Raw genomic sequence first — 25,263 nt, 5'->3', positions numbered from 1 at the left:
TTTAGAAGAAACGCCAAACACTGAAGTTAATTAAAAAGTGGTAAATCACTTGAAAAGTATTATTATCAAACCGATTTTCATTTTAGAAATGGTTATGTTACGCTTAATAAAATTACCAGTCCACATTGAAAAATACAACAAACTTAAGGAATTCTTTCTTTTTTAAACAATGACTACCATTTTAGATCCATCTACTTATTGTTTGTCCCAACACACTACCTACAAAGTTATCACTTAATCGAACTCAACTACGTATAAAAATGAGAGAACGACAAAGATTGAAAATAAAAATAATATTACTGGCTGACGAATCGAAACCACATTCGCAACTCAAGTCTCCCACTAATACATTGAGTGTCAATATGCACACTATCAAAACGAAACGGACGTCAGAACGACAAAACAATTAAGTCCGTAAAATAAAATAAAACATCGAAGTATTTTAACTCAACACGCATGGAGAATTACAGTAAAATATTTAATCACCATCAGGTCGATATCCAATGTTGGGCAACCCTCATTCGCCGATAACGGTCCCATATCTTAGGGAGCACCTTCCAACTGTTTGGAGCTGCGCACAAGTTGGCCTCATTATTACCGATCTAACCCTCTTCATATTTCGTAGATTACTGCAGATGCTACCTTCGCCCAGGTCACTTCGCACAAACAAAAAACAAAAAAACATCTAATCTGAGACTTGAGTATGTACAGCTGACATCCCAGACCTATCGTAGGGCTCACTTAAAATCTGTACACCCTAACACTAATCTCTATGTACACGATACCTTCCTAATTCCATCGTCGAGCGTGAACTAGGACGTCCCATCATCAGTATACTCCAAGGATAACATGTGACGTCCTAAATCTATTGTCAGGCGGAAAATGGGTCGTACTATGCTTCCCCTGGCATATCAGGCGAACCAGCAATTTCAAACAAACTCTGACATTTCAATTGTAAACCTGGTCAGACTAATAACACACAACGGAACAACGTCTCTTACTATTAAACAAACGCAAGTCGGAAAATGCAGTAAGTCTCTATCTCGTTACAAAACGTGAGCTCGAAAATAGATATACGTGACGAACAATCCCCCAACTCAAACACGATCTCAGCATGCGCAATGAAGTGTTAGGGAATAATATAATAATTCCCAACACACGTCTACCATTTAGTGGATGTTGTCCAAAAATAATAATCATCACTACCGCATTGGAAACCCTCAAATCGCCTACCGTCATTTCCAAATATTTATATCCATGACTATCCAGTGAAACGAAATTCAATAAATTTACACGGTCAAACATCACCAACCGTGTATTCTAAATGCTCTTTTATCCTTGATGTCGCATTATCCTACTATTCATACTGACTTTACGTAACTAGTCACTTCACTTTTACTACCAAGATTTTAATCTTTACTAGAATCGTTTTTCACTTGGAATCTTACTATAAATCTACCGTGCACTCACACAGTAGTCATCTCGGATTGTTAGCGGAATACACTACAGCCTGCCTCAATACAGCCTGTCTCACAAATCCTTCCTCGGCAAACATAACTTGTCTCAAAACTCATTCTCCTCGCCTTATCCCAGCGGTATTACTTAAAATCCAGGCTCCCTTTCACCTTCAGTATTCCTATCACTCTCATCTCCACACATATAAATTCTTCGCTCTCAATCCATTTTTCTTATATTTCCAAGACCCTTTTCACATTCCAATCCTTTGGTGAAAAACAATAACCATTACAAAATACACCTCTTTATTCTACTGTTACTACAACTTTCGGACCTCGAGAATACAAGAACACACCGCGATTTTCCGTATCATCGACATACACGATGTCACAAAATTTTACTTCCCATGAATAAAACATAACTCTATTGAATTTCATTGGAATTTTCGAAATGCCTGCGATCCTTGTAAAACATACTGGTTAAATGCACTTTTAACATGGGAAAATTTTATCCCGCGGTAGATATTATTATTATTATTATTATTATTATTATTATTATTATTATTATTATTATTATTATTATTATTATTATTATTCTTTCGAATGGGCCACCAGAGGACCACGTGCCAATTTCAATTCCTTCTTCTTTGTTCTTTCCTTTTCTTCCAGTACGCTTTCATCTGTTCACTATGTTTCTTCTTTCTGTCTTCAGACCACTTTGAACCAGTCGTTTTTACTTTCCTACCTTGGAATCCTTCTATTTTCAATACTTTTAACCGAAAGCCTTTTCTATTATTTATTTCTTCTGTTGTTATATTGTTTTTTTCTAAATCCTTTCTTACTTCGTTGACCCAGCTTGTCGTTGATTTCTTACTCCACAAATATCTGAAAATCTTACTGGTTAATCTACTATCTTGCATTCGATATAAATGTCCAAAAAACATAAGTCTCCTTTTCCTCATTACATCTGATATATTTTATATTTTTTGATATATTTCAGCATTACTTCGTAATTTCCAACCTTCTGCTGTGTTTTGTGGGCCTAATATTTTCCTCATGATTCGCCTTTCTAGTATTTCTAGCTTATCTAAATTATAGTTTAATGCCAGACACTCGCTTGCATATAGGCATTCTGGCTTCACTACTGTGTTGTAATGCCTTATTTTTGCATTTTTGGATAGGCATCTTTTATTGTAGATATCTTTGGTGACACCATAAGCTCTCTCCATTTTATGTACCCTCTCCTCTACTGCAGATTTTTCTAAACCATTTTCTTGGATTATTTCCCCTAGATATTTGAATTTTTTTACCCTCTCTATTTGGCCAATATCTGTTTTCAGAAATTTTGGTGCATCCCAAATATTTGTTAAAAATTTTGTTTTTTCTGCAGAAATTCTTAAGCCAGTTCTGCTGGCGATTCTTTCCAAGGTTACAGGTGAAACCTGGCCAACGGTCTTGAAGGCGGAAGAGGAACTCTGCTTTAGTTCCGAACGGTGGAGAGAGCGGAAGAGCCTAGTGGAGTGAACCACGAACAAAAATCAAATTTCGGACTAACAATCCGATCTTATCCTGGAATCTAATTCCTCACTTTGTATTTTATACAATTTCAATTGCAGTATGGAAAGTCCGCTGAATGAAGGCACTACCCCAGGTGGTAACTCGAAAGAGAAATCCACCATTGCGTCACGCAATGCATTGGGACTAAAGGTTCTGGGGAGTCCCAAGAACTGCAATCAGAAGGTTGAGTCGGAGCAACCTTGGAATCCTTCTAAAATGAAATTCAAAAAGGAATTCTTTTTTGGCACTTTAAATTATTATTATTATTATTATTATTATTATTATTATTATTATTATTATTATTATTATTATTATTATTATTATTATTATTAATTTCGACAAAAACTTCTGAATTCAAACTATATTTGAACTTAAGACATTCGCCACGACTACTTTACCATTATCGCTTTCCTAATTTTCCTCACTTTGGACAATATCTCATAGAACATTAACACCAGATTTAAACGTCGCATTTTACAGTTTCTTGAAGTGAAATTTCACAAAACTAAAATTTTCACACGCTGACCAAAATTATAACACTTCTCGCCTGATAATCACAAATATCAACCCGACACACGTCTTGAAAAAAAATTGGTTGGGACAAACAAAAACGTCTAACTACAACATAATACAAAATATAGACAGACCTGCATTGACGTAATCTCCAGTATTCTGGCTACATTTTACCCGTTGACCTCGTGCTTAGCCGCACATTGGTACACGGAACATCATCTTCTCAAACATATCTATCTTACAAATACTGCCTTTTCACACGTTATTAAATGACAACACAAATCACGCACTTTGTTCGTTATAATTTATACAGCAAACCTCCTTCATTCTGCAGTCGACTGCGACTGTCTCCCTTCTCCCCAGCGTCGGCTTTCAGTCACCCCAATACAACAGGTGTTCAACAGATAACGAAATCAGAACTACTCTGACTAGCTTCCCAACTCCCTTAACACTTTCCAACACACACGAGGTGATACAATAAAATCTGCTATGTACTTTAACAGACGCCTAGGCTTTCACAGTTTGTCGGCGAAAGTTCAGAAAATATCTATCACCTTCCCTTTCTAACAGAAGATGTGGACCACAGCCACGAACATGTACTAAGTTATTTGTAGATCAATCTTATACAATTTTCTGATGACGACGGGCGTAAGCTTCCGCTGCTTCAGAACCCAGACCGACACTGAGAAATATGCAGAGGGGGGTTTCTTTTATAGTCTTCGGAGTGACGCTACTCACACCACTAAGCTTGATTACGTAATCTGCTAATTTCGCGTCCAATAGACCGATTTTCATGAAACTTGTTCCAGAATTCCGGACAGACTTTTGATTTATTTAGATGTTAATCTCATAATTTTACCACACTCGCAACAGGTGAAATAAATTATTTCTGCCCGGGCGTTTCGCGGGTTTTCTTCATCCATTGACCTTGGCACGTGGAGCTAGTCCACTGATCTGACGCTGATTTGTACTTAGGCTTAACTGCATTTATATTTAACCTGGGGGTTCTGTCTTCGCGTAGGTTTTAAGAATAATTTAGATTACTTATTTCTGTATTTACTCCGTTGCCAAAATCTCTCGTTACGCAGAATTCCGTGAATATAAAATATTGTTGGGTACTCGAAGTCCACCGAGGTGTCACGGTATTTCACGAGCTTACCGCGGGTGAGTTCGTTCCCACGCGACAGCGAGGCTCTGGAAGTGCAACATGGCTGCTCTCAAAAATAAAAGTAGTTTGTTATTTGAAATAAATATTGAGAAAAATAAAAAATATTTTTCTCATCGTAGAATTATGGGTTCAACATCACAGCCTGCACTGTTGCTAGGTAACATTGTCTGACCATCTATCCATACCTTACATCACAGTCTGCACGGTTGCTAGGTAACATTGTCTGCCCATCTATCCATACCTTACATCACAGCCTGCACGGTTGCTAGGTAACATTTTCTGCCCATCTATCCATACCTTACATCACAGCCTGCACTGTTGCTAGGTAACACTGTCTGACCATCCATCCATACCTTATATCACTGCCTGCATATTTACTATGTAACACTGTGTGACCATCCACCCATACCTTACATCGCTGCCTGCACTGCTGCTAGATAAAATTGTCTGACCATCCATCCATACCTTACATCATAGCCTGCACGGTTGCTAGGTAAAATTGTCTGCCCATCTATCCATACCTTACATCACTGCCTGCACGGTTGCTAGATAAAATTGTCTGACCATCCATCCATACCTTACATCACAGCCTGCACGGTTGCTAGGTAAAATTGTCTGCCCATCTATCCATACCTTACATCACAGCCTGCACGCTTGATAGATACAATTGTCTGACCATCCATCCCTACCTTACATCACAGCCTGCACGGTTGCTAGATAAAATTGTCTGACCATCCATCCATACCTTACATCACAGCCTGCGCAAACACAACTGTTATTACTACTAATTTTGTATTTATATAAATGAAATTTAAATTTTCCATGACCCGAAAGAAACTGAGTTCTGTTGAAGTTTGGTTTCAATAAACTTTAGTTTAAACGATCCTGTACCGAGGGAAAAAAGACTGTTCTTGTAACTTCACCCTTATAACTTGAGTTCCACAGCTTTGACCATTCACTGATTGTGAATTTATATAATGCATGTTTCACTTTTGATATAGGGACTCTTTTGTATACAGTTTCATTGTCACTAAATGCTGCAAGTTTAGCAAGCTCCTCTGCTCTTTCATTACCTAATAGACCTTCATGCCCTTTAACCCACTTACAACAGATATGTTTTCCATACTGTGAGAGATCTGTTCTAATGCTACATGCCAAAGAATTTAAGTTATATTTGTTACTTATAGATTTCAGAGCTGCTTGCAAGTCACTATGTATACATGCACTAAACTTTTGTTAGAGGGTTGCGTGTTCAGATCACGTCGTGGTCACCACTGTTAGAGTAAGCTAACTTGATTCGTGCTCTTAAATTACTATTCAAGAATGAAAACTGTAAAAAGCAATGATTTATTGTTAACACAGCACCACACACAATTATCAACCAGATATAAACAAAACCACATAAATATACATTTCACAAGGAGGTTATACAAACTTAAAAGGAGCAAAGAGAGACTGTAAATATTGGTCATTAAATCCTTGGAGTCGTTTTGTTGTAGATGGAGCCACCACACTTTCTTTCTTTTATCTACTGAACTGCATATTTTATAGCAAGAAGTTCTGCTTGAAAAATGGAACACTGGGAGGAAAAAATATAAAAATATATTTCTGCTTCATCTTTATACACAACAAAGGCACTTCCTACTAGATTAGTATAATCGTCTTTGGGTGTTCTTGAGCCATCTGTGTAAACATGCACCTCATGTGAGAGAAAACATTCAGTGATAACATAATCATAATGATATGCTGGATGACCACATTCGAGGATATTCAATTTTTGCTCAATATCATATTCTTGTATTACCTTACTGCATTGCCTTCCTTTCTTAATGTTACGCAATTCAGCTTTGGTTTTGGCTTTCAGATGCAAAGGTTCTATACCAGCTATAATGAGAGCAGCATCTGTGAATATTGTTCTATAACCTCGTATTATTCTTAGTATAAATCCTCTCTGAATTTGGGGAAATTTACATTGAGGCCATTACTTCTCCAGGACATTTTGATATGCTGAAGCACAATATAATATCATTAGCTCAAACAATACATGATATATTATGCCTAAGATATCTCAATTCAGACCCTAAGATGGTTTACATGCAATAGATAATTCTTGCAAGAATTTACCAGCCTTTTCAGCTAAGCACTGAAAATTAGCTCGAAATGTTCATTTACTCCCAAGTAAGATATATTGTCTGCAAATATTAACTGTTTTGAGTTCAATCTGATCTTTGGTTTTTTCACTTTTCTTTTTCTTGTTATTAACATTGCAGTAGTTTTGTTAGGATTAAATTGTAATTTGCTATCACATCTCCACTTATACATTATTTCTAAAGCAGAATTTGTTGAAATATTCAATTCATTCACAGTATTAGCCTTAACCAACAGAAGAGCATCATCAGCATAAGCTATAATATTACAATTTTGTGGAAGAGATTGTTGCAGTAAATCATCATATAGTATAGTCCACAAACTTGGACTGCATACTGAACCTTGAGGACATCCCTTAACAAGATTCCTAGTTATTATTCTGGTACCTATTGTTAACTGTACACTGCGATTACTAAAATAACTCTGTGTTAATTTGTATACATTCTTTGGACAGGCTTCAACTTTTAGTTGATGAAGAATTTTGGACCACCATGCATTATCAAATGCACCAAAAATGTCCAGAGGTACCAGTACGCCAACTTGCTGATGTAAAAAGATATTCTTAGCCCAATCAACAACATATGTTACTGAGTCTTCTGTAGATCTTTGTGGAGAAAATCCAAATTGTCTATCACTCAAATAATTGTTTGCACGAAGAAAATAGATAATACGATCAATATTTTGTATTACCGTTCACAATAAAGCTGTGACTCTATGTAGCTTCCTGAAATAAAGTGACTCTACAGTCCTTGACTTGTCAGTGTCTAGTGTTGACGTGTTGAAAGCGCATGGGCAGTAATAAATTCCAGGTGAGGGATCTAGAGGATCCCCACGTTGTAACAAACGCAACACTTCTCACTCAGAACATCTTATTCGTATGAGGTTACTTACGGAAATTATATAACTTAGTAGTTCTGCTTTTACAACATACTCTTCTATTCAATTAGACTCTGTCTTTCACAAAGTGGAGGCAAATGCTTCCCCTAGTGCACCGTCACTGCATTGTTCTACATATGTTGGAGGCGTGCGGTGGTTCTCAGTGGCGCACTGGCGCCAGCGTCTTGGAAAGTTGTCCAAGTGACAAGCCCACTGCTACACTGGGGCGAAACGCTGTTAATTTAACGGTTGAAAAAGCCTAAAGACTTAATGAGCTTAAACATATTTCTTGCTGGAGCTCGATAGATGAGAAAGAGGTACAAATAATACGAATTATGGTTGAAGAATCATTTGAAGAGGGAAAAACAGATGATGATGATGATGATGATGAGTCTTCGCATTCCGAATCAGATAATAATTGTGAATTGTTAGACGAAGGAAGTGTTTCTATTACATCACTTCAAAAAAGAAATGGTTTCTAAATGAACATGCTTTGTTTGCCCAAGAATGAAAGACAAAAACCGAGACGAATTGTTGTAATAGTTACAGAAAATATACCTGAAGCACATGAAATCTGTATGTGATGGATGGTCGTTTGAAAGACAGTCTTGAGATGGAAAGTAACCGAATGAATGTGCGTTTTTCTGAACTATGTTATGTGGTACTAGTGCTGTCTTTTAAAATATTGTAGTACAATGAAAGCGATATTGTTCATAGAACATATTTGCACAAGTCTACGTTCCATTTTAGAATTCTTAAATAGCGGAAAAGGAACGGGGGTCTGTCAACACCCCATGTGGTAACTCACGTTCCCTTTTTTGACCTGGGCACCTCAGGGTTAAGGTGCGAGCATCATTTGCCTGGTGTGAAAATGTGAAATCACGGAAAACCCTCTTCAGGACTGCCGACAGTGGGGTTCGAACGCTCTATCTCCCGGATGCAAGCTGCGACAGCTGCTGTAGCGCAGAGTACAAACAGCGTGTGCACGGTCTGGGTTTGTGAGAGAAACCCTGGCGCCGGCACAGTACGGGTGGTGCAAACCAAGTGAACAGAGTGAACGTGAGTCAATGAAAGAATATCAAACGCAAAACATTGAGGAATCATGGGTCGTGAGAGGAATGTCCCTGCTAAAGAGCCTCCAAACAACGTTCTATGGTTCCTATGCAGTGTAATACGTGATCTCTGAACAAACCATTCACAGTGACTGAACTCCAACAAGCCGATTTTAAGGATTTGAGTGGGTTCGAGGCATCCATAAACAGATCTATTTGATTCTTCCATTTATGGCAGACTTTCTATTTGAGGTATGATGATATTTTAAATTGTTTTTCAACGTAATATCAATAAGTATACCCGATATATTTAATACTAGCTATATTACCAGGCGCTGCCCGGCCACTTCACTGGTTTCAGTATTCATCTCAATGCCCCCGAAAACTATGGATTCGATAGTAATAATCATCATTTTCGATTATTTCTACTGTCATCCCTCCGCTAGGGTTGCTAGGGATGTCTTACCCCACATTTTTTCCCCACATAGGATAGTAAGTGACGTGTTCACCAAGCTTACTGGGATATAACACATACATCCATAATCTCTGGAATTTTTGACATACTTTATCACCCTTTCTCAACCTTCAGAGTGTCAGGGTGTTAGGAGAGTCCTGTCCCTACTGTAATTTTTTCAGATTGTAAGCTATAAGTATATTATGTTTGGTTGAGAGCTATGCTGGAACACACACATATTCATCCATTATCTCAGTTATTTTGGATATTTTCTTTTTCGCCCCTTTTCACCCCCGTGCCCATGCGGCTAAATTTAGACATAAACGACATGCGGAGTGTCACTACGACCCCGAAAGCTATGGATTCGACATTATTTTCTATTATTTTTATATGCACCCTTTCCCCACCTCCACTTCTAGTCCGCAGTGCTTGTTTTCAGACAGACATACGTGCAGCAGAATATCTCCTACATGCACGCGCGTGCCCACTACCAACACCAGGCCTGTATTCTACTGTACAATCCTTGAGCTGCCGTTGCCATGGTTACGGCTGGTCATTTCTTCATCCGATTCCTACAGCGGGGTATTGAGATGTCAATATCTCCATAACGGTTGGTTTTAGGCCCTTAAAACTTGGTTTTGGCGCCAATAGGGCCTTGCCGAGTTTTGTTCTTCGCGTCGCGAGGCTTAAAATGAGCTCTGTCTCGTCCATGTATGACAAATTCGATTTTTTGCCTATATTAGTCTATGTTAATGTGCCAAAGGGCCTAAATCTAGGGACTGGAGAAGGCTGTCAAAATTTCTTGTAGATGGAGTTACCCGCAGTGTCCTACAAGGTAAGTATATACAATTTGTTTCAGAGTGGTGGAATTATACGGATTTGTATAAGGAACAGACGGTCGGACAGGCAGACATTCTGCTTGTCTATATATAGAAGATATTTTAACTGATAAGTATTGATGTAATAGGTGTATTTACTATGTAATGAAGTACATTAGAAAATGATTTCAGATATTATGTTCACGTTTGCTATGGAACAACGCTGCTCCACTATGTTGCGATTGGAGGAGCCTTATGGCATCTGGCGGTTATTCACCAACAATTACGTTCAACTGTTTTAAAGTCGAAAATTAATTATGCGTTGATGAAACGTTTTTCTTTGTTCCTGAATATTTCGAAAAAATTGCCATACAGCGTTTTTCGGTGGTGTGCTTCAATTATCGATACTTGAGAGTTCCTTTCTAATCTATGTTTCCCTGTAATTCTGAAGGTAATTTAAATAATTACGATTATATTTTAATGGAGATATTCTAGATCGTTTGTATTGAATTTTCCGGGTATAATTCTGTTACCATATCTTTTCTTTTTCAGGTAGTTTGTAAATTTATTTATTCAAAATTTAGTTTCGGAATCTGAAGAACTTAACAGTTATAGAAACAAAAATAAGGTTTTAAGACAGTGTACAGTGACAAAAGCAAAAGTCATGGGATGGGGGTCGAGTATTCCGTAGGCTGTCCTTTAGCTCGGCGAGGTGCAGCACCCAATCCACAAGTGGAAAAACAGCTGTGGAGAGATTCTGATTCATGCCGTTTTGAGAGCTACCCACAGCTTCCTACTATTTGAAAGTGTATTGTCATGGGTCCTCCCCTGTGAACCATGTGACCTTGCCGCGGTGGGGAGGCTTGTGTGTCCCAATGAAGAAGATAGCCGAGCCGCAGGTGCAACCATATCCGATGGGTATCTGTTGAGAGACCAGACTAACGGATGGTTCATCGAAAGGGGGGTAGCAGCCTTTCGGAAGTTACAAGGGCGGCAGTCTGGATGATTGACTGATATGGTCTTGTAATAATACTCAACACGGCTTAGCTGTGTTGATACTGCTACACGACTGAAAGCAACGGGAAACTCCCGAGGACATTCAGCTCTCTCTGTATGAATGATGTACTGATGATGGCTTCCGCCCGGGTAAAATATTCCGGAGGTAAACTGGTCCCCCATTCGGATCTCCGGGTGGGGACTACACGAGAGGGTGCGATCATCAGGAAGATAGATACTGACATTCTGCGAGTCGGAGCGTGTAATGTTAGAAGTTTGAATCGTTGTGGTAGGTTAGAGAATCTGAAAAGGGAGATGGAAAGACTAAAGTTAGATGTAGTTGGTATAAGTGAAGTACGTTGGCAAGAAGAATAGGATTTCTGGTCAGGCGACTACCGAATTATCAACACAAAATCAAACAGAGGAAATGCAGAAGTTGCTTTATTAATGAATAAGAAAATAGGGCAGCGGGCAAGCTACCATGACCAGCATAGTCAAAGAATTATTGTCGTCAAGATAGACACCAAACCAATGCCCATAATAGTGCAGGTCAATATGCCTACTAGCTCAGCGGATGATGAGGAAATCGAAAGAACATATGAAGAGATAGAAGATATAATACAATATGTAAAAGGTGACAAGAATCTAGTGGTAGGCCAAAGAAGAGAAGGTAATACAGTAGGAGAATTCGGATTGGGACAAAGGAACGAAAGAGGAAGTTGGCTGGTTGAATTCTGCAATGATCATAATTTAGTCCTTGCCAATACTTGGTTCAAACACGACAAACGACGGCTTTATACGTGGACGAGACCTGAAGATACTGGAAGGTATCAAATAGACTTCATTATGATTAGGCAGAGATTCAGAAACCAGGTGCTGGATTGCAAAACTTTCTCAGGAGCAGACGTGGACTCTGACCACAACTTGTTGGTCATGAAATACCATCTGAAGCTGAAGAAATTGAAGAAAGGAAAGAATGCAAAAAGATGGGATATAGACAAGTTGAATGAAAAGGGTGTGAGGGATTGTTTCAAGGAACATGTTGCAAAAGGACTAAATGAAAAGTCTGAAGGAAACACAATAGAGGAAGAGTGGATAGCCATGAAAAATGAAGTCAGCAGGGCTGCTGAAGAAATGTTAGGAAGGAAGAAAAGATCAACCAAGAATCAGTGGATAACTCAGGAGATACTAGACCTGATTGATGAACGACGAAAGTACAAGAATGCTAGAAATAAAGAGGGCAGGAAAGAATACAGGCGATTAAAGAATCAAGTGGATAGAAAGTGCAAGGTAGCTAAGGAATAATGGCTGAACGAGAAGTGCAAGGATGTCGAAGGTTGTGTGGTGCTAGGAAAGGTAGATGCTGCATACAGGAAAATCAAGGAAACCTTTGGAGAAAGGAAATCTAGGTGTATGAATATTAAGAGCTCAGTTGGAAAGCCACTTCTAGGGAAGGAAGACAAAGCAGAAAGATGGCAGGAACATATCCAACAGTTGAATCAAGGTGAGGACGTAGATAATTTGGTTCTGGAACAAGAAGAGTCTGTTGATGCTGTTGAAATGGGAGACCCAATTTTGAGGTCAGAGTTTGACAGAGCTGTGAGCGACCTCAATAGGTACAAGGCACCTGGAATTGATGACATTCCCTCTGAATTACTGATTGCCTTAGGAGAAACCAGCATGGCAAGGTTATTCCATTTAGTGTGTAAGATGTATGAGACAGGAGAAGTCCCATTCGCTTTTCGGCAGAATGTTGTTATACCTATTCCCAAGGAAGCCGGTGCTGACAGGTGTGAAAACTATCGCACCATTAGTTTAATATCTCATGCCTGCAAAATTTTAACACGTATTGTTTACAGAAGAATGGAAAAACAAGTTGAAGCTGAGTTGGGAGAAGATCAATTTGGCTTCAGAAGAAATGTAGGAACACGTGAAAATAATTCTGACTTTACGTCTGATCTTAGAGGATCGAATCAAGAAGGACAAGTCCACGTACATGGCATTCGTAGATCTAGAAAAGGCATTCGATAATGTTGATTGGACCAAGCTATTTAAGATTCTGAAGGTTATTGGAATGAGATACCGAGAACGAAGAATTATCTACAATCTGTATAAAAATCAGTCTGCAGTGATAAGAATCGAGAGCTTTAAAAAAGAAGAAGCAATCCAGAAAGGAGTGAGGCATGGCTGCACTTTGTCCCCACTCCTCTTCAGTGTTTACCTAGAACAGGCAGTAAAGGAAATCAGAGAGGAATTTGGAAAGGGGATCACAATCCAAGGAGAGGAAATCAAAACTTTGAGATTTACCGATGATATTGTTATTTTATCTGAGACTGCAGAAGATTTCGAGAAGCTGCTGAATTGTATGGATGAAGTCTTGGGTAAGGAGTACAAGATGGAAATAAATAAGTCCAAAACAAAAGTAATGGAGTGCAGTCGAACGAAGGCGGGTGATGCAGGAAATATTAAATTAGGAAATGAAGTCTTAAAGGAAGTAGATGAATATTGTTACTTGGGTAGTAAAATAACCAACGATGGCAGAAGTAAGCAGGACATAAAATGCAGATTAGCACAAGCAAGGAAGAGCTTTCTTAAGAAAAGAAATTTGCTCACTTCAAACATTGATATAGGGATTAGAAAGATATTTTTAAAGACTTTCGTGTGGAGCGTGGCATTGTATGGAAGTGAAACATGGACAATTACTAGATCAGAAAGAAAGAGAATAGAAGCTTTTGAAATGTGGTGTTACAGAAGAATGCTGAAGGTGAGATGGATAGATCGAATCACAAATGAAGAGATACTGAATCGAATTGGTGAGAGGAGATCGATTTGGCTAAATTTGACGAGAAGAAGAGATAGAATGATAGGACACACATTAAGATACCCAGGACTTGTTCAGTTGGTTTTTGAAGGAAGTGTAGGTGGTGAGAACATTAGGGGTAGACCCAGGTATGAATATGACAAGCAGATTAGAGGAGATGTATGATGCAGTAGTTACGTAGAAATGAAAAGGTTAGCACGGGATATGATGGTATGGAGAGCTGCATCAAACCAGTCTATGGACTGATTACTCAAACAACAACGCATTGTCATGGGTGTAAATGGACAACACCAGCACGTCCCATAAAAGCTCAACAAGCTTCATATCAGGAGAACGAGGTGGCTCCAGTAGTCATCGAAATTCTTCAGAATGCTCTTCGAACTAATTCTGGGACAACTTGGGCCCGATGACACGGGGCATTATTCTGCTAGAATATCTCATCATTGTAGGGAAACGTGAAGTGCATACAGGGCTGCAAGTGGTCGTCAAGCAGTTCAGTGAAGCATTCACTGTTCAGGTGGATCAGCGGATCGAGCCCATGACACATGAACACACCCCACACAATTATGGTGTTACCACGAGCTTTTATGGGGTCCATAGCTTCACGGGGAGACTGTGCAATATCCTAACACTACCATCAGCTCGAATCAGCTGGAACAGTGACTCATAACACTACGCTACGTCACGTACCCTGGTTGGACGCTGTGCCCGGTGTCGTGGTGCCGACAAGAACGCTGAGGTAGGCCTTCCGCTCCCATATGCCACTGATGTTAAAGAACGCTGCACTGACCTGTTGGATATGTGCCTGGTAACTCCTGCATTGAACATGGATGTGATTTCAGTCACGGAGAGTTCTAGCCACACGCCACTGATCGCGATCATTAATATTGGCCACTGTGCTCTTCACTGATGGTTGTAATGCCTTCCATGAGGTATTCCCGATACACACGTCTCACAGTCAATCGAAGAATGTTAAATGGCCGCACAACTTCGGCAATGGAATGTTCCATTGATCTGGCTCCATTCTCGTTGCCTTGCCATGAGCAGGACAGATGATGCTTATACTCACTGTCGAGATGTCAGATCACGCCCAATACAGGTCTGGGCAGTTCGAAGATGTCACTGTAAGATGGAGCCAACAACTACTACCTTTAAATACGTCACTGCTATCCCATGGCTCTTGTTATGTCAAAGTATTTTGCCCAATATATTTGCAGTTAAACAAACCTTACACATTCTACTGTTCTTATAGTTTTATGTGCCTGTCTAATACTGTTTCAGCTCAGCAATCCTCATTCACTGAAGCCACCCTTCAGATTTGGAACCATTCCTCACGGTAATACGGACGCGGTCCTGAGGCGCAATTTTCCGTCGATGCACGCCTACATGAGGCCATTCAATCACTCCAATGTGATAGAGGGCGTTCAGGCCGTGAAGGAAGGGTGAGTATGCGAGTGCAGAGTCCACTTGTACACATCTTTGTGCGTCGCAGTGCAACATCATCCTCCCCAAACGAAGTTCAGTGTTTGAAATTGTTTCCACATCGCAGTATTTTCTTTTCATTTCAACATTCACCTTACAACCCCCAGCTTACCTGTATGAACCATTTCACAGCCTTTCTGAACACCATGATAAAAAATACCAGAGCGCTGAGCTCGACATTGCTCGCTATTCCTAAGCATAAATCCTCAATGTACAACAATTCCTTCACTGTTGTGGCCAGCGGTGAATGGAACTTCCTTCCGCAGGAGGTCTGAGGGATATCAAACCACGAAAGATTTAAAAGACTGTGCTCAAAATATTTCCATGAGACAAGCTCGCAGTGCGACAGTTCTTCTTCCTATTAATCTTTCTCCGTTAGGGTCTTCTTCGGACCGCGAGACAATTTCAATGCTTCACTTTTTGTTGTTGCCTCCTCCTCCAACACACCTTCATCTGCTCACTATGCCTCCTTTTTCTCTCCTTCTATCCCTCCCGAACTCGGAATTCTTCCAATTTTATCACATTCTTTCTAAATCTCTCTTTCTCTCTCTCTCTGTTGCTTCTTCTTCCCTTATGCTGTTTCCTTCCATTTTTTTAATACTTCATGAATCCAGGTTGTTGTTAACTTCTTATTCCACAGATATTTGAAGATCTGTTTGGTTAACCTGTTGTCACTCATTGTATATAAATGTCCGATAAATATCAATCCCCTCTTTCGCGTTGTATCTGTTATGTTTCTATGTTCTGATACATATCGCCATTACTTCTTGATTTCCAGAGTTGTTTGGTTCTTAGTGGACAAAGTATTTTCCGTATAATTTTTCTTTCCAGTACTTCTAATTTATTCAGCGTGTAACTGAGTACTAGACATTCAGTCGCGTGTGGGCATTCCGGTTTGCCTACTGTGTTGTAGTGTTGTATTTTGAGGTGTGTAGATAAACACTTTTTGTTATAGATATCCCTACTTATACCGTATATTTATTATTATTATTATTATTATTATTATTATTATTATTGATTAAATTTTAATTTCTTCGTAGTTACAATATTATTCTACTTAAGAAGCAAAATATTCATGTACTGTATATTGTATAGTATAATGGGTATTTTTTGTACAGTAAGATAGCTTAATAATTTGTTTTAGTTTTTCTTTCTTTCTTTCTTTCTTTCTTTCTTTCTTTCTTTCTTTCTTTCTTTCTTTCTTTCTTAAACTGTTTACCTGCAGGGTCGGCTTTTCTCTCGGACTCAGCGAGGGATCCGACCTCTACCGCCTCACGGACAGTGTCCTCGAGCTTCAGATTCTGGGTCAAGGGAAAAACTGAGAAGAACCAGTACCTCGCCCAGATGGCCTCACCTGCTATGCTGAACAGGGGCCTTGCGGGGTATGGGAACACTGGAAGGGATAGACAAGGAAGAGGGAAGGAAGCGACCGTGGCCTTAAGTTAGGTACCATCCCGGAATTTGCCTGGAGGAAAAGTGGGAAACCACGGAAAACCATTTCTAGGATGGCTTAGGTGAGAATGGAACCCACCTCTACTCAGTTGACCTCACGAGGCTGAGTGGACCCCGTTCAAGGTCTTGTACCACTTTTCAAATTTCGTGGCAGGGGCGGGAATCGAAGCCGGGCCTCTGGGGGTTAGCTAATCACACTAACCACTACACCACAGAGATGATTACTGCTGAAAACATTTCTCAGCAGACAAAGTAGGGGACCCCGTACTACGAAAAACGCAAAATTAAGCAATTCCCTCAATTGTGCCGGGCTAAAGGGCCCGGGGTCTTGGATAGCTCTATCAAACTACAAAACAAAAGTTTCGAAAATCACTTCTGGCCTAAATACAAATCCGGAAAAACAGCCTAAAATAGCTTATTTCTTTTCTTGTTTTCTCTCTTGTTCAAATCCTAGCCGAATTAACTTATTTACATTATTCTTTCTGTAATGTGTCCCGTGGATCAATGCCGTCAGGCATTTTTATTTTATTTTTGAAAAATGTCCTCAGCGATTTTACTCATAAGGGCTCAAGTGAAACTCTGCATTGACTCTCATTAGCGCTCCTAGTGGAAAAAAGGCAAACTGCTAATCTGATCGATCGGATTATACATTTTAGGAATAAATAAAGAATACCTTCTCATACGTTATTATATTTTATTTACTAAAAATTCGTACGTCATATCCCTAGGATGTTTTCAACAATGAGTGATTGGCTGAAGGAGTTCTTTTTTTTTTTTTCATAAGAATTAACTTATACGTCTCTAATGACTTTTACACCAGATGGAACCAGTGCTGAGGGGTATACAAGTTTGTTACAAGTGTTTTCTGTTTAACATAAATATGTCTTATGGCTGGGTGTCATACATAAATTTGCATTACGGAAGTAGGTTAGAGTGACGGAAGTGTAACTTAGCAACTATGCAGGCTATGTCTTATGGTTGGCGGTGATCGCAAATTATCACGCGTTCATGGATGGCCATGACCGACAGACATGTGTAGGAACATTTGAATTTCGCAAACGGAAGAGCGGTTTCCTGTTTTCTATATACCCCCTTTCAATGTATAATAAAGTAAAATTTAATATCTTGAGAAGTAAAAGAGTCCGCCTCTGTGGTGTAGTGGTTAGCGTGATTAGCTGCCACCCCCGGAGGTCTGGGTTCGATTCCCGGCTCTGCCACGAAATTTGAAAAGTGGTACGAGGGCTGGAACGGGGTCCACTCAGCCTCGGGAGGTCAACTGAGTAGAGGTGGGTTCGATTCCCACCTCAGCCATCCTGGAAGTGGTTTCCCACTTCTCCTCCAGGCGAATGCCGGGATGGTACCTAACTTAAGGCCACAGCCGCTTCCTTCCCTCTTCCTTGCCTATCCCTTCCAATCTTCCCTTCCCTCCACAAGGCCCCTGTTCAGCATAGCAGGTGAGGCCGCCTGGGCGAGGTACTGGTCATACTCCCCAGTTGTATCCCCCGCCACCCCCACCCCCTGTCAGCGGTGGTATATACATCAAAACTGAAAACAAAGCTACAAAGTGGTAAGATTGCTAATGCTCTCTCTGCGAATTTAGACAGAGGGGTAAAGGTACGGCGTGATTATAAAATTAAAAATAATTTATTATTTGACTACAAACTAAGAAACGAACAGACACTAAAGAGACTGCAAGACTGACGAATGTGCGCGGCAAGCGGGTGAATCGTACCTCATTGTCCATGTCCATCGCAAAAGAAAAAAGAATATATATACAGGGTGAAGCGTAATTCGCGCACTCGGGCGTCACAGCGCGACTCCTCGCATGCCAGCAATAAAATAATGTCTCTTACAAAATTTCGTCTTGCGAGTATATCCGGCAGCAAAACGACGTTGAAGAGTAGCAATCTGGCAACACTGTAACAACATGTAGGGTAAGTACCCCTGTCAGCAAAATGTAGGAGTCCTGTACAATTGGTGCAGTGGATAGACTTTTTTTTTTTTTGCTAGGGGCTTTACGTCGCGCCGACACAGATAGGTCTTATGGCGACGATGGGATAGGAAAGGCCTAGGAGTTGGAAGGAAGCGGCCGTGGCCTTAATTAAGGTACAGCCCCAGCATTTGCCTGGTGTGAAAATGGGAAACCACGGAAAACCATTTTCAGGGCTGCCGATAGTGGGATTCGAACCTACTATCTCCCGGATGCAAGCTCACAGCCGCGCGCCTCTACGCGCACGGCCAACTCGCCCGGTGGATAGACTTTTGGGTTAGCATGCAGGAGGTCGAGTGGTCGATCCTGGGTTGAGGCGTATGTTTTTTATTTCGTTAATGTAGTCCAGTCCGCCTCTGTGGTGTAGTGGTTAGCGTGATTAGCTGCCACCCCCGGAGGCCCGGGTTCGATTCCCGACTCTGCCACGAAAATTTGAACAGTGGTACGAGGGCTGGAACGGGGTCCACTCAGCCTCGGGAGGTCAACTGAGTAGAGGTGGGTTCGATTCCCACCTCAGCCATCCTGGAAGTGGTTTTCCGTGGTTTCCCACTTCTCCTCCAGGCGAATGCCGGGATGGTACCTAACTTAAGGCCACGGCCGCTTCCTTCCCTCTTCCTTGCCTATCCCTTCCAATCTTCCCATCCCTCCACAAGGCCCCTGTTCAGCATAGCAGGTGAGGTCGCCTTGGCGAGGTACTGGTCATACTCCCCAGTTGTATTCCCCGACCAAGAGTCTGAAGCTCCAGGACACTGCCCTTGAGGCGGTAGAGGTGGGATCCCTCGCTAAGTCCGAGGGAAAAACCGAACCTGAAGGGTAAACCTGCTATGCTGAACAGGGGCCTTGTGGAGGGATGGGAAGATTGGAAGGGATAGACAAGGAAGAGGGAAGGAAGCGGCCGTGGCCTTAAGTTAGGTACCATCCCGGCATTCGCCTGGAGGTGAAGTGGGAAACCACGGAAAACCACTTCGAGGATGGCTGAGGTGGGAATCGAACCCACCTCTACTCAGTTGACCTCCCGAGGCTGAGTGGACTCCGTTCCAGCCCTCGTACCACTTTTCAAATTTCGTGGCAGAGCCGGGAATCGAACCCGGACCTCCGGGGGTGGCAGCTAATCACGCTAACCACTACACCACAGAGGCGGCTCATAGATTAGTACCAACTATTATTCTTGCCTCGTTCAGGTCCATTACATTTCGTTAGTATGTAAATGACAAGTAGATGTGTTATTGTACTGTGCTATCATCTTTAGCATATCGAAAGTGATATTGTTTGTGTAGTTATTCTGTTCTATGACTGGTCATTTGTTTCAGCTGTCTATTTCTTATTAGTTTAACCAGGTATTTGTTGTTTCAGCGTTACAAAATGTTGTAAATGTAGGATACATGTGACCTCAGAAACGGTGTCTTACTGTATTACAGTAGGTAATGTCAGATGGAAATTAGCAAATAAAAAATGCGCCTCAACCCAGGATCGAACCATAGACCTCGTGCATGCCAACCAAAAACTCTACCATCTGCACCAACTGTACAGCACAACGAAAACGTGCTGACAGCGGTAGTTACCTTACATATGGTTACAGTGTTGCCAGACTGCTACTCTTCAACGTCCGTTTTCTACCGGATATACTCGCAAGACGAAAATTTGTAAGAGACATTTTTTTATTGCTGAAATGTGAGGAGTCGCAGTGCGACGCCCGAGTGCGCGAATTACGCTTCACCCTGTATACCCTTACTTCCCTTCCTCACAGCACATGCTAAGTCTCCAATACTATACAAATCGGTTAGCCGCGGCTAACAACATTTCTCGCGTATTTCCGTTAATGGTTTTCCACTCCTCCTCCAGGCATATGCCAGGATGCTACCTAACATAAGGCCATGGCCGCTTCCTTCCCTCTTCCTTGTCTATCCCTTCCGATCTTCCCATCCTTCACAAGGCCCCTGTTTAGCATAGCAGGTGAGGCCACCTGGGCAAGGCACTGGTCATCCTCCCCAGTTGTATCCCCGATCCGAAGTCTCACCCTCGAGGACACTGCCCTTGAGGCGATAGAGGTTGGAACCCCTGCTCTGCTGAATGCGACAGGGAAACCAACCCTGGAGGGTAAACAGATTTAGAAAAAAAATGAAATGGCGTATGGCTTTTAGTGCCGGGAGTGTCTGAGGACATGTTCGGGTCGCCAGGTGCAGGTCTCTTCATTTAACGCCCGTAGGCAACCTGGACGTCGAGATGAAGATGAAATGATGATGAAGATAACACATACACCCAGTCCCCGTGCCAACGAAACTAACCAATGATGGTTAAATTTCCCGACCCTGCTGGGAATCGAACCCGGGACCCCTGTGACCAAAGGTCAGCACGCTAATCATTTAGCCATGGAGCCGGATAGATTAAGAAAGAAAGAAGTCCATGAAACTGTTCGGTAGTTTATTAAACGTCAGGTACAGTGGACGCGTCATAAATCTCCCACTGAGTAACCATGGCCTTTCTGAGAATTGCTATTCGAATTCGAATGACATTTCCTGGGCAGATGGGGCTCGGAAGTGCATTATGATCGACCTTACAATCAGCTCAAGAGAGTAATGTTTTGATGCCATTCTGCGGATTTGAGAAACATTTTGATAGAGGCTGGTAGAATGTTTTCCACTCTTCACTTTATCCCGAGAACCAGTGACATTATACAGAGGCACTGTACAACCGGCTGCCGCTGCTATAGTAATTGCCACGTAAGGAAATACCCCAGAAAGTAAATATCGCCGCCCGATGCTCTTCTTTTCTCTTTTTTGTAATGGCTGATCACTGCTGCCAACCTGCCTGGTTACATATTAAAATCATCAGACTTAACCATAACAAACTAACCTCAATGTAAACACCGATAATGAATGTTTCCCTAGCCTGGTAAATGATAAAAGATAAGATGAAATAAATCAAGATAATTATGAATATCTCCTCAATGAGGAATTAAGGAAATAAACACACTTTCTCACTTAAATTATCTGTCTTTATTTTGATATACAGCAGGCGTACTATAACCATATTCTTGAAAAGAGGGGCGTGTTAAACGATGCAATTTATTTAATAAGTCTTTGCAGTGTGATTTTCGAAAGTTCCAGACATCCAATGACTTCCATTTCTTTTGCGCGAATATTTCCTTCTCTCTTCAATACCGGTAACCAGTAAGAGATAGATTATTGGGCATATTTTCAGCCTGCAGGCTGGTTATATCTTCAAGCTTATCAGGAAACATATAGGAAAACTAATGTGCCAAGCTCCGTGAACGGAATTTAGGTCAGCTTTCAAGTTCACTGCGGATTTGAAAATAATAATGTTATAAGTTCTACTGCCAAAATTTCGTCCCGCAAGAGTTATTTTTCATGTACCGGTAGATCTAGACATGAGACTGACGTATTTGAGCACTTTCATCATTTCACACAAACTATGTTATTAAATGCATTATCCGAACATGCCACAATCCTACTTACCTGGTATTAGCCAAATAGATTTACAATCCCACAGAAAAAGAAAATATGCTTTAAATATTCTCGCAAATGTATCACTAGTGACTTTAACGGCGATGCAGTGGCAACACGCACTTCATGCTAGAGCAGTGATTGAACGTTGCCAACGTGCCAGATTAACGGTAAATGTAAGACGTCGTATCGGCATGTAGGGTCCCTAAACTGTATGGTTACCGACACTGAAAAAGACCCAACAGCAAGAAAAGTAACCATGAATCAATATCTTAATATTACAGGGGAGAAAGGGTAAGGTTGCACCCTTAGGGTACGTCCTTACATGGAGAGGACTATAGCTATGTATAATAAAGACGCGGACGGACGTTGATGAGGTGTTCATTAGGCCGGTCGCAAAATGAGATGCAGGTATGTTGCTGCCCGTGGTGACACTGGGGATCGCAGTCTCTTCCGCAGTTTCCTGCAAGACTCACGGTGATTTTGGTTGTTCATATTGTGTTTTGTAGTTCGAAATGGAAGAAAACCTCATTGAAGCCGTGCGTGTTCGCGAAGTTCTGTATGATATAAGCCACGAAGCCATTGTTGCAGGTGCTGAAGCGAAGGCGATGTGAGAGAAACTGAGACATTCTCTGAGAGATGCTCTCCGAGGACAGCAAAAATTCATGGAAAGTGGAGCACCGGCTGTATCTGTAACTTGAACAGAAACTCGGTATCGGAATCCGATTCTGAACTCAAATCTATGAATATAACAGTAGTATTCGCCATATCTGCCGGAGCTGAAGTTCCGTGGTAAACTGCGATCCAACTTGCCGTGACTCACTCTGCTGTGAAGAATTCGGCGTGAGTCACCCTGCGTCACATCACGGACCTGCGTCTCATTTTGCGGCCGGCCTATTACTGCCAGGTCGCTAATGCAAGACGACCCTTCATTATTCACGTTCAATTCTGCAACAAAAAAAAAAAAAAAAAAAAAAAAACAACAAAAAAACAACGTCGTCTTGGTTTCGGAGGAATACGGTACTTCCTTACTCCAGACAAGGTTTCTTTCACTCTGGTAGAATACATCGCCCTATTGTACCCTCTTGCTAATCTCCATGTCCATCTTTGTATTCTGGATAAATTCACTCCCTAGATACTTCAAGCTGTCAACAATTTCAAGGCTTTGACCACCAACTTTCACAATGACTTTCCCTTATTGTCTCCCACTTCTTGATATCGCCATTTCCTTGCTTTCTTCTGCACTGATTTCCATACGGTACTTTAACTTAAATCCCCCAATTCTCAACTGAGAAGCACGCCTATCGTAATGTTCTCACCTATTTCATAACTCTGTAGCAGGTATTATTTGCATATTAGTGTCCTCCAGTGTAAGACCGTCCAATGGAATCAACTTGTACGTCTTACACATGTGACCGCATGGTTTGTGCCTTGCACCTAGGAGATAGTGTTGGAAGCCCTGAAGATAGTATTCCGAGGTTTCCCATTTTCGCACCATGCAAATGCTGCGTACGTACCTTAACCCGCGAGTGGTCTAATGTGAGATTTTCTCTCACATTATTTTTTGTTGTGATATTACTTCACTGTGATGAAAGGGATGTGACTGTTCCCTCTTCTAGCAGAGTTTATAACTGTCGTGAGTAGAGCGATTCACATCTGAAGGGTAAGCACCCCCTCCCCTAGTCAGAACAAAGGTTCCTATATATCCGTGCGCGCTGTGTGAGAGTTTGTCTCATCGCGCGACCAATGGCGTTTGTCTTACGTTGAAGTGGAGCGGAAAACTTACTCCTGTTTTACGTACGCGTTAGTATTTGTATTATGAGCACTTCTTGTTTTTGAAAATGTTATTGTGTTCAGAAACCTTGCTTTTTACGTAAATGTTACTAGATATAATGCATGTGTGAGATTTTATTTTTTTATAACTCCAGGACGGAAGTTATTTTTATGTACATCGCATATGTTATTTTAAGTAGCAATTTGTGTCTTTAATAAACAGCTAATCATTTCATATGTATGTCCGGCTCCATGGCTAAATGCTTAGCGTGCTGGCCTTTGGTCACATGGGTCCCGGGTTCGATTCCCGGCAGGGTCGGGAAGTTTAACCATAATTGGTTAATTTCACTAGCACGGGGGCTGAGTGTATGTGTCGTTTTCATCATTATTTCATTCTCATCACAATGCGCAGGTCGCCTACGAGAGTCAAATCGAAAAACCTGCACACGGGGAGCCGAACTTGTCCTCAGACACTCCCGGCACTAAAAGCCATACGCAATTTCATTTTCTTTATTTCATTTTTATCTAAAATATATAAGGTAGAACTTGCGTTTGATTTCAGTGGTAAATTTCAGCCTTAACGCCCCACAAAAATGTGAAAAATGTCACTTTTATTTTAATGTGAGAGAAAGTCTCACGCGCGACCACTCGTGTTACATTTTGGCTAGCGACCACTCGAGGGTTAATAAAGGCCACGGCCGCTTCCTTCCCTCACCTGCGCGTTTCCTACCCCACCGTCGCCATACGACCTATCTGTGTCGGTATGACGTCAAGCAAATTGTAAAAAAAGAAATAAAAGACCCTCTATTAACAATAATCAGAAGGGAAGAATATGCGTGCCTTTCATCGTAGTTACAGAACGGAGCTGATGTGAAAGTAAACTCCTGTATTCTTTCCAGGAAGCTCGATGCCTTCATCTACGACGCTACAGTGCTGGACTACCTTGTTGGTCAAGACTCTGAATGCGTTCTCCTAACGGTGGGTTCGTGGTTCGCAATGACTGGATATGGCATTGGATTTCCAAGACACTCCAAATATCGGGCCATGATCAATCGACAGCTCATGGAGTATAGGGAGAATGGTAAGTTACTTTGCAATAAGAATACAAATGTAAGTAAAATTCCTGTCATTATAATAATGTCAAATGTGAAGTCATTAACAGTTAATGCTAGGCCTATTTATATATACTGTATTAAAAGAATTCACTAAAACATCTTTAGCAAATTCGCCCGTCCATTATTTTTG

The 25,263-nt window shown here is 41.1% G+C and overlaps 1 protein-coding gene across 3 annotated transcripts in view; it reads left to right on the top strand.

The window, feature by feature from the left end:
• Positions 1–25,263, top strand: part of LOC136874698 (glutamate receptor ionotropic, NMDA 2B) — a 314,639-nt gene that overhangs the window by 262,392 nt on the left and 26,984 nt on the right. For all 3 annotated transcript variants that reach the window (XM_067148348.2, XM_067148349.2, XM_067148346.2), the window contains exons 13-14: positions 15,139–15,299; positions 24,918–25,099. In XM_067148348.2, the coding sequence (XP_067004449.1) occupies positions 15,139–15,299; positions 24,918–25,099 (343 nt within the window). The remainder of the gene's footprint in view (positions 1–15,138; positions 15,300–24,917; positions 25,100–25,263) is intronic.

The sequence above is a fragment of the Anabrus simplex genome, chromosome 5, assembly GCF_040414725.1.
Source record: "Anabrus simplex isolate iqAnaSimp1 chromosome 5, ASM4041472v1, whole genome shotgun sequence".
Taxonomy (NCBI): domain Eukaryota; kingdom Metazoa; phylum Arthropoda; class Insecta; order Orthoptera; family Tettigoniidae; genus Anabrus; species Anabrus simplex.
This window is presented reverse-complemented; position numbering and strand designations above follow the sequence as displayed.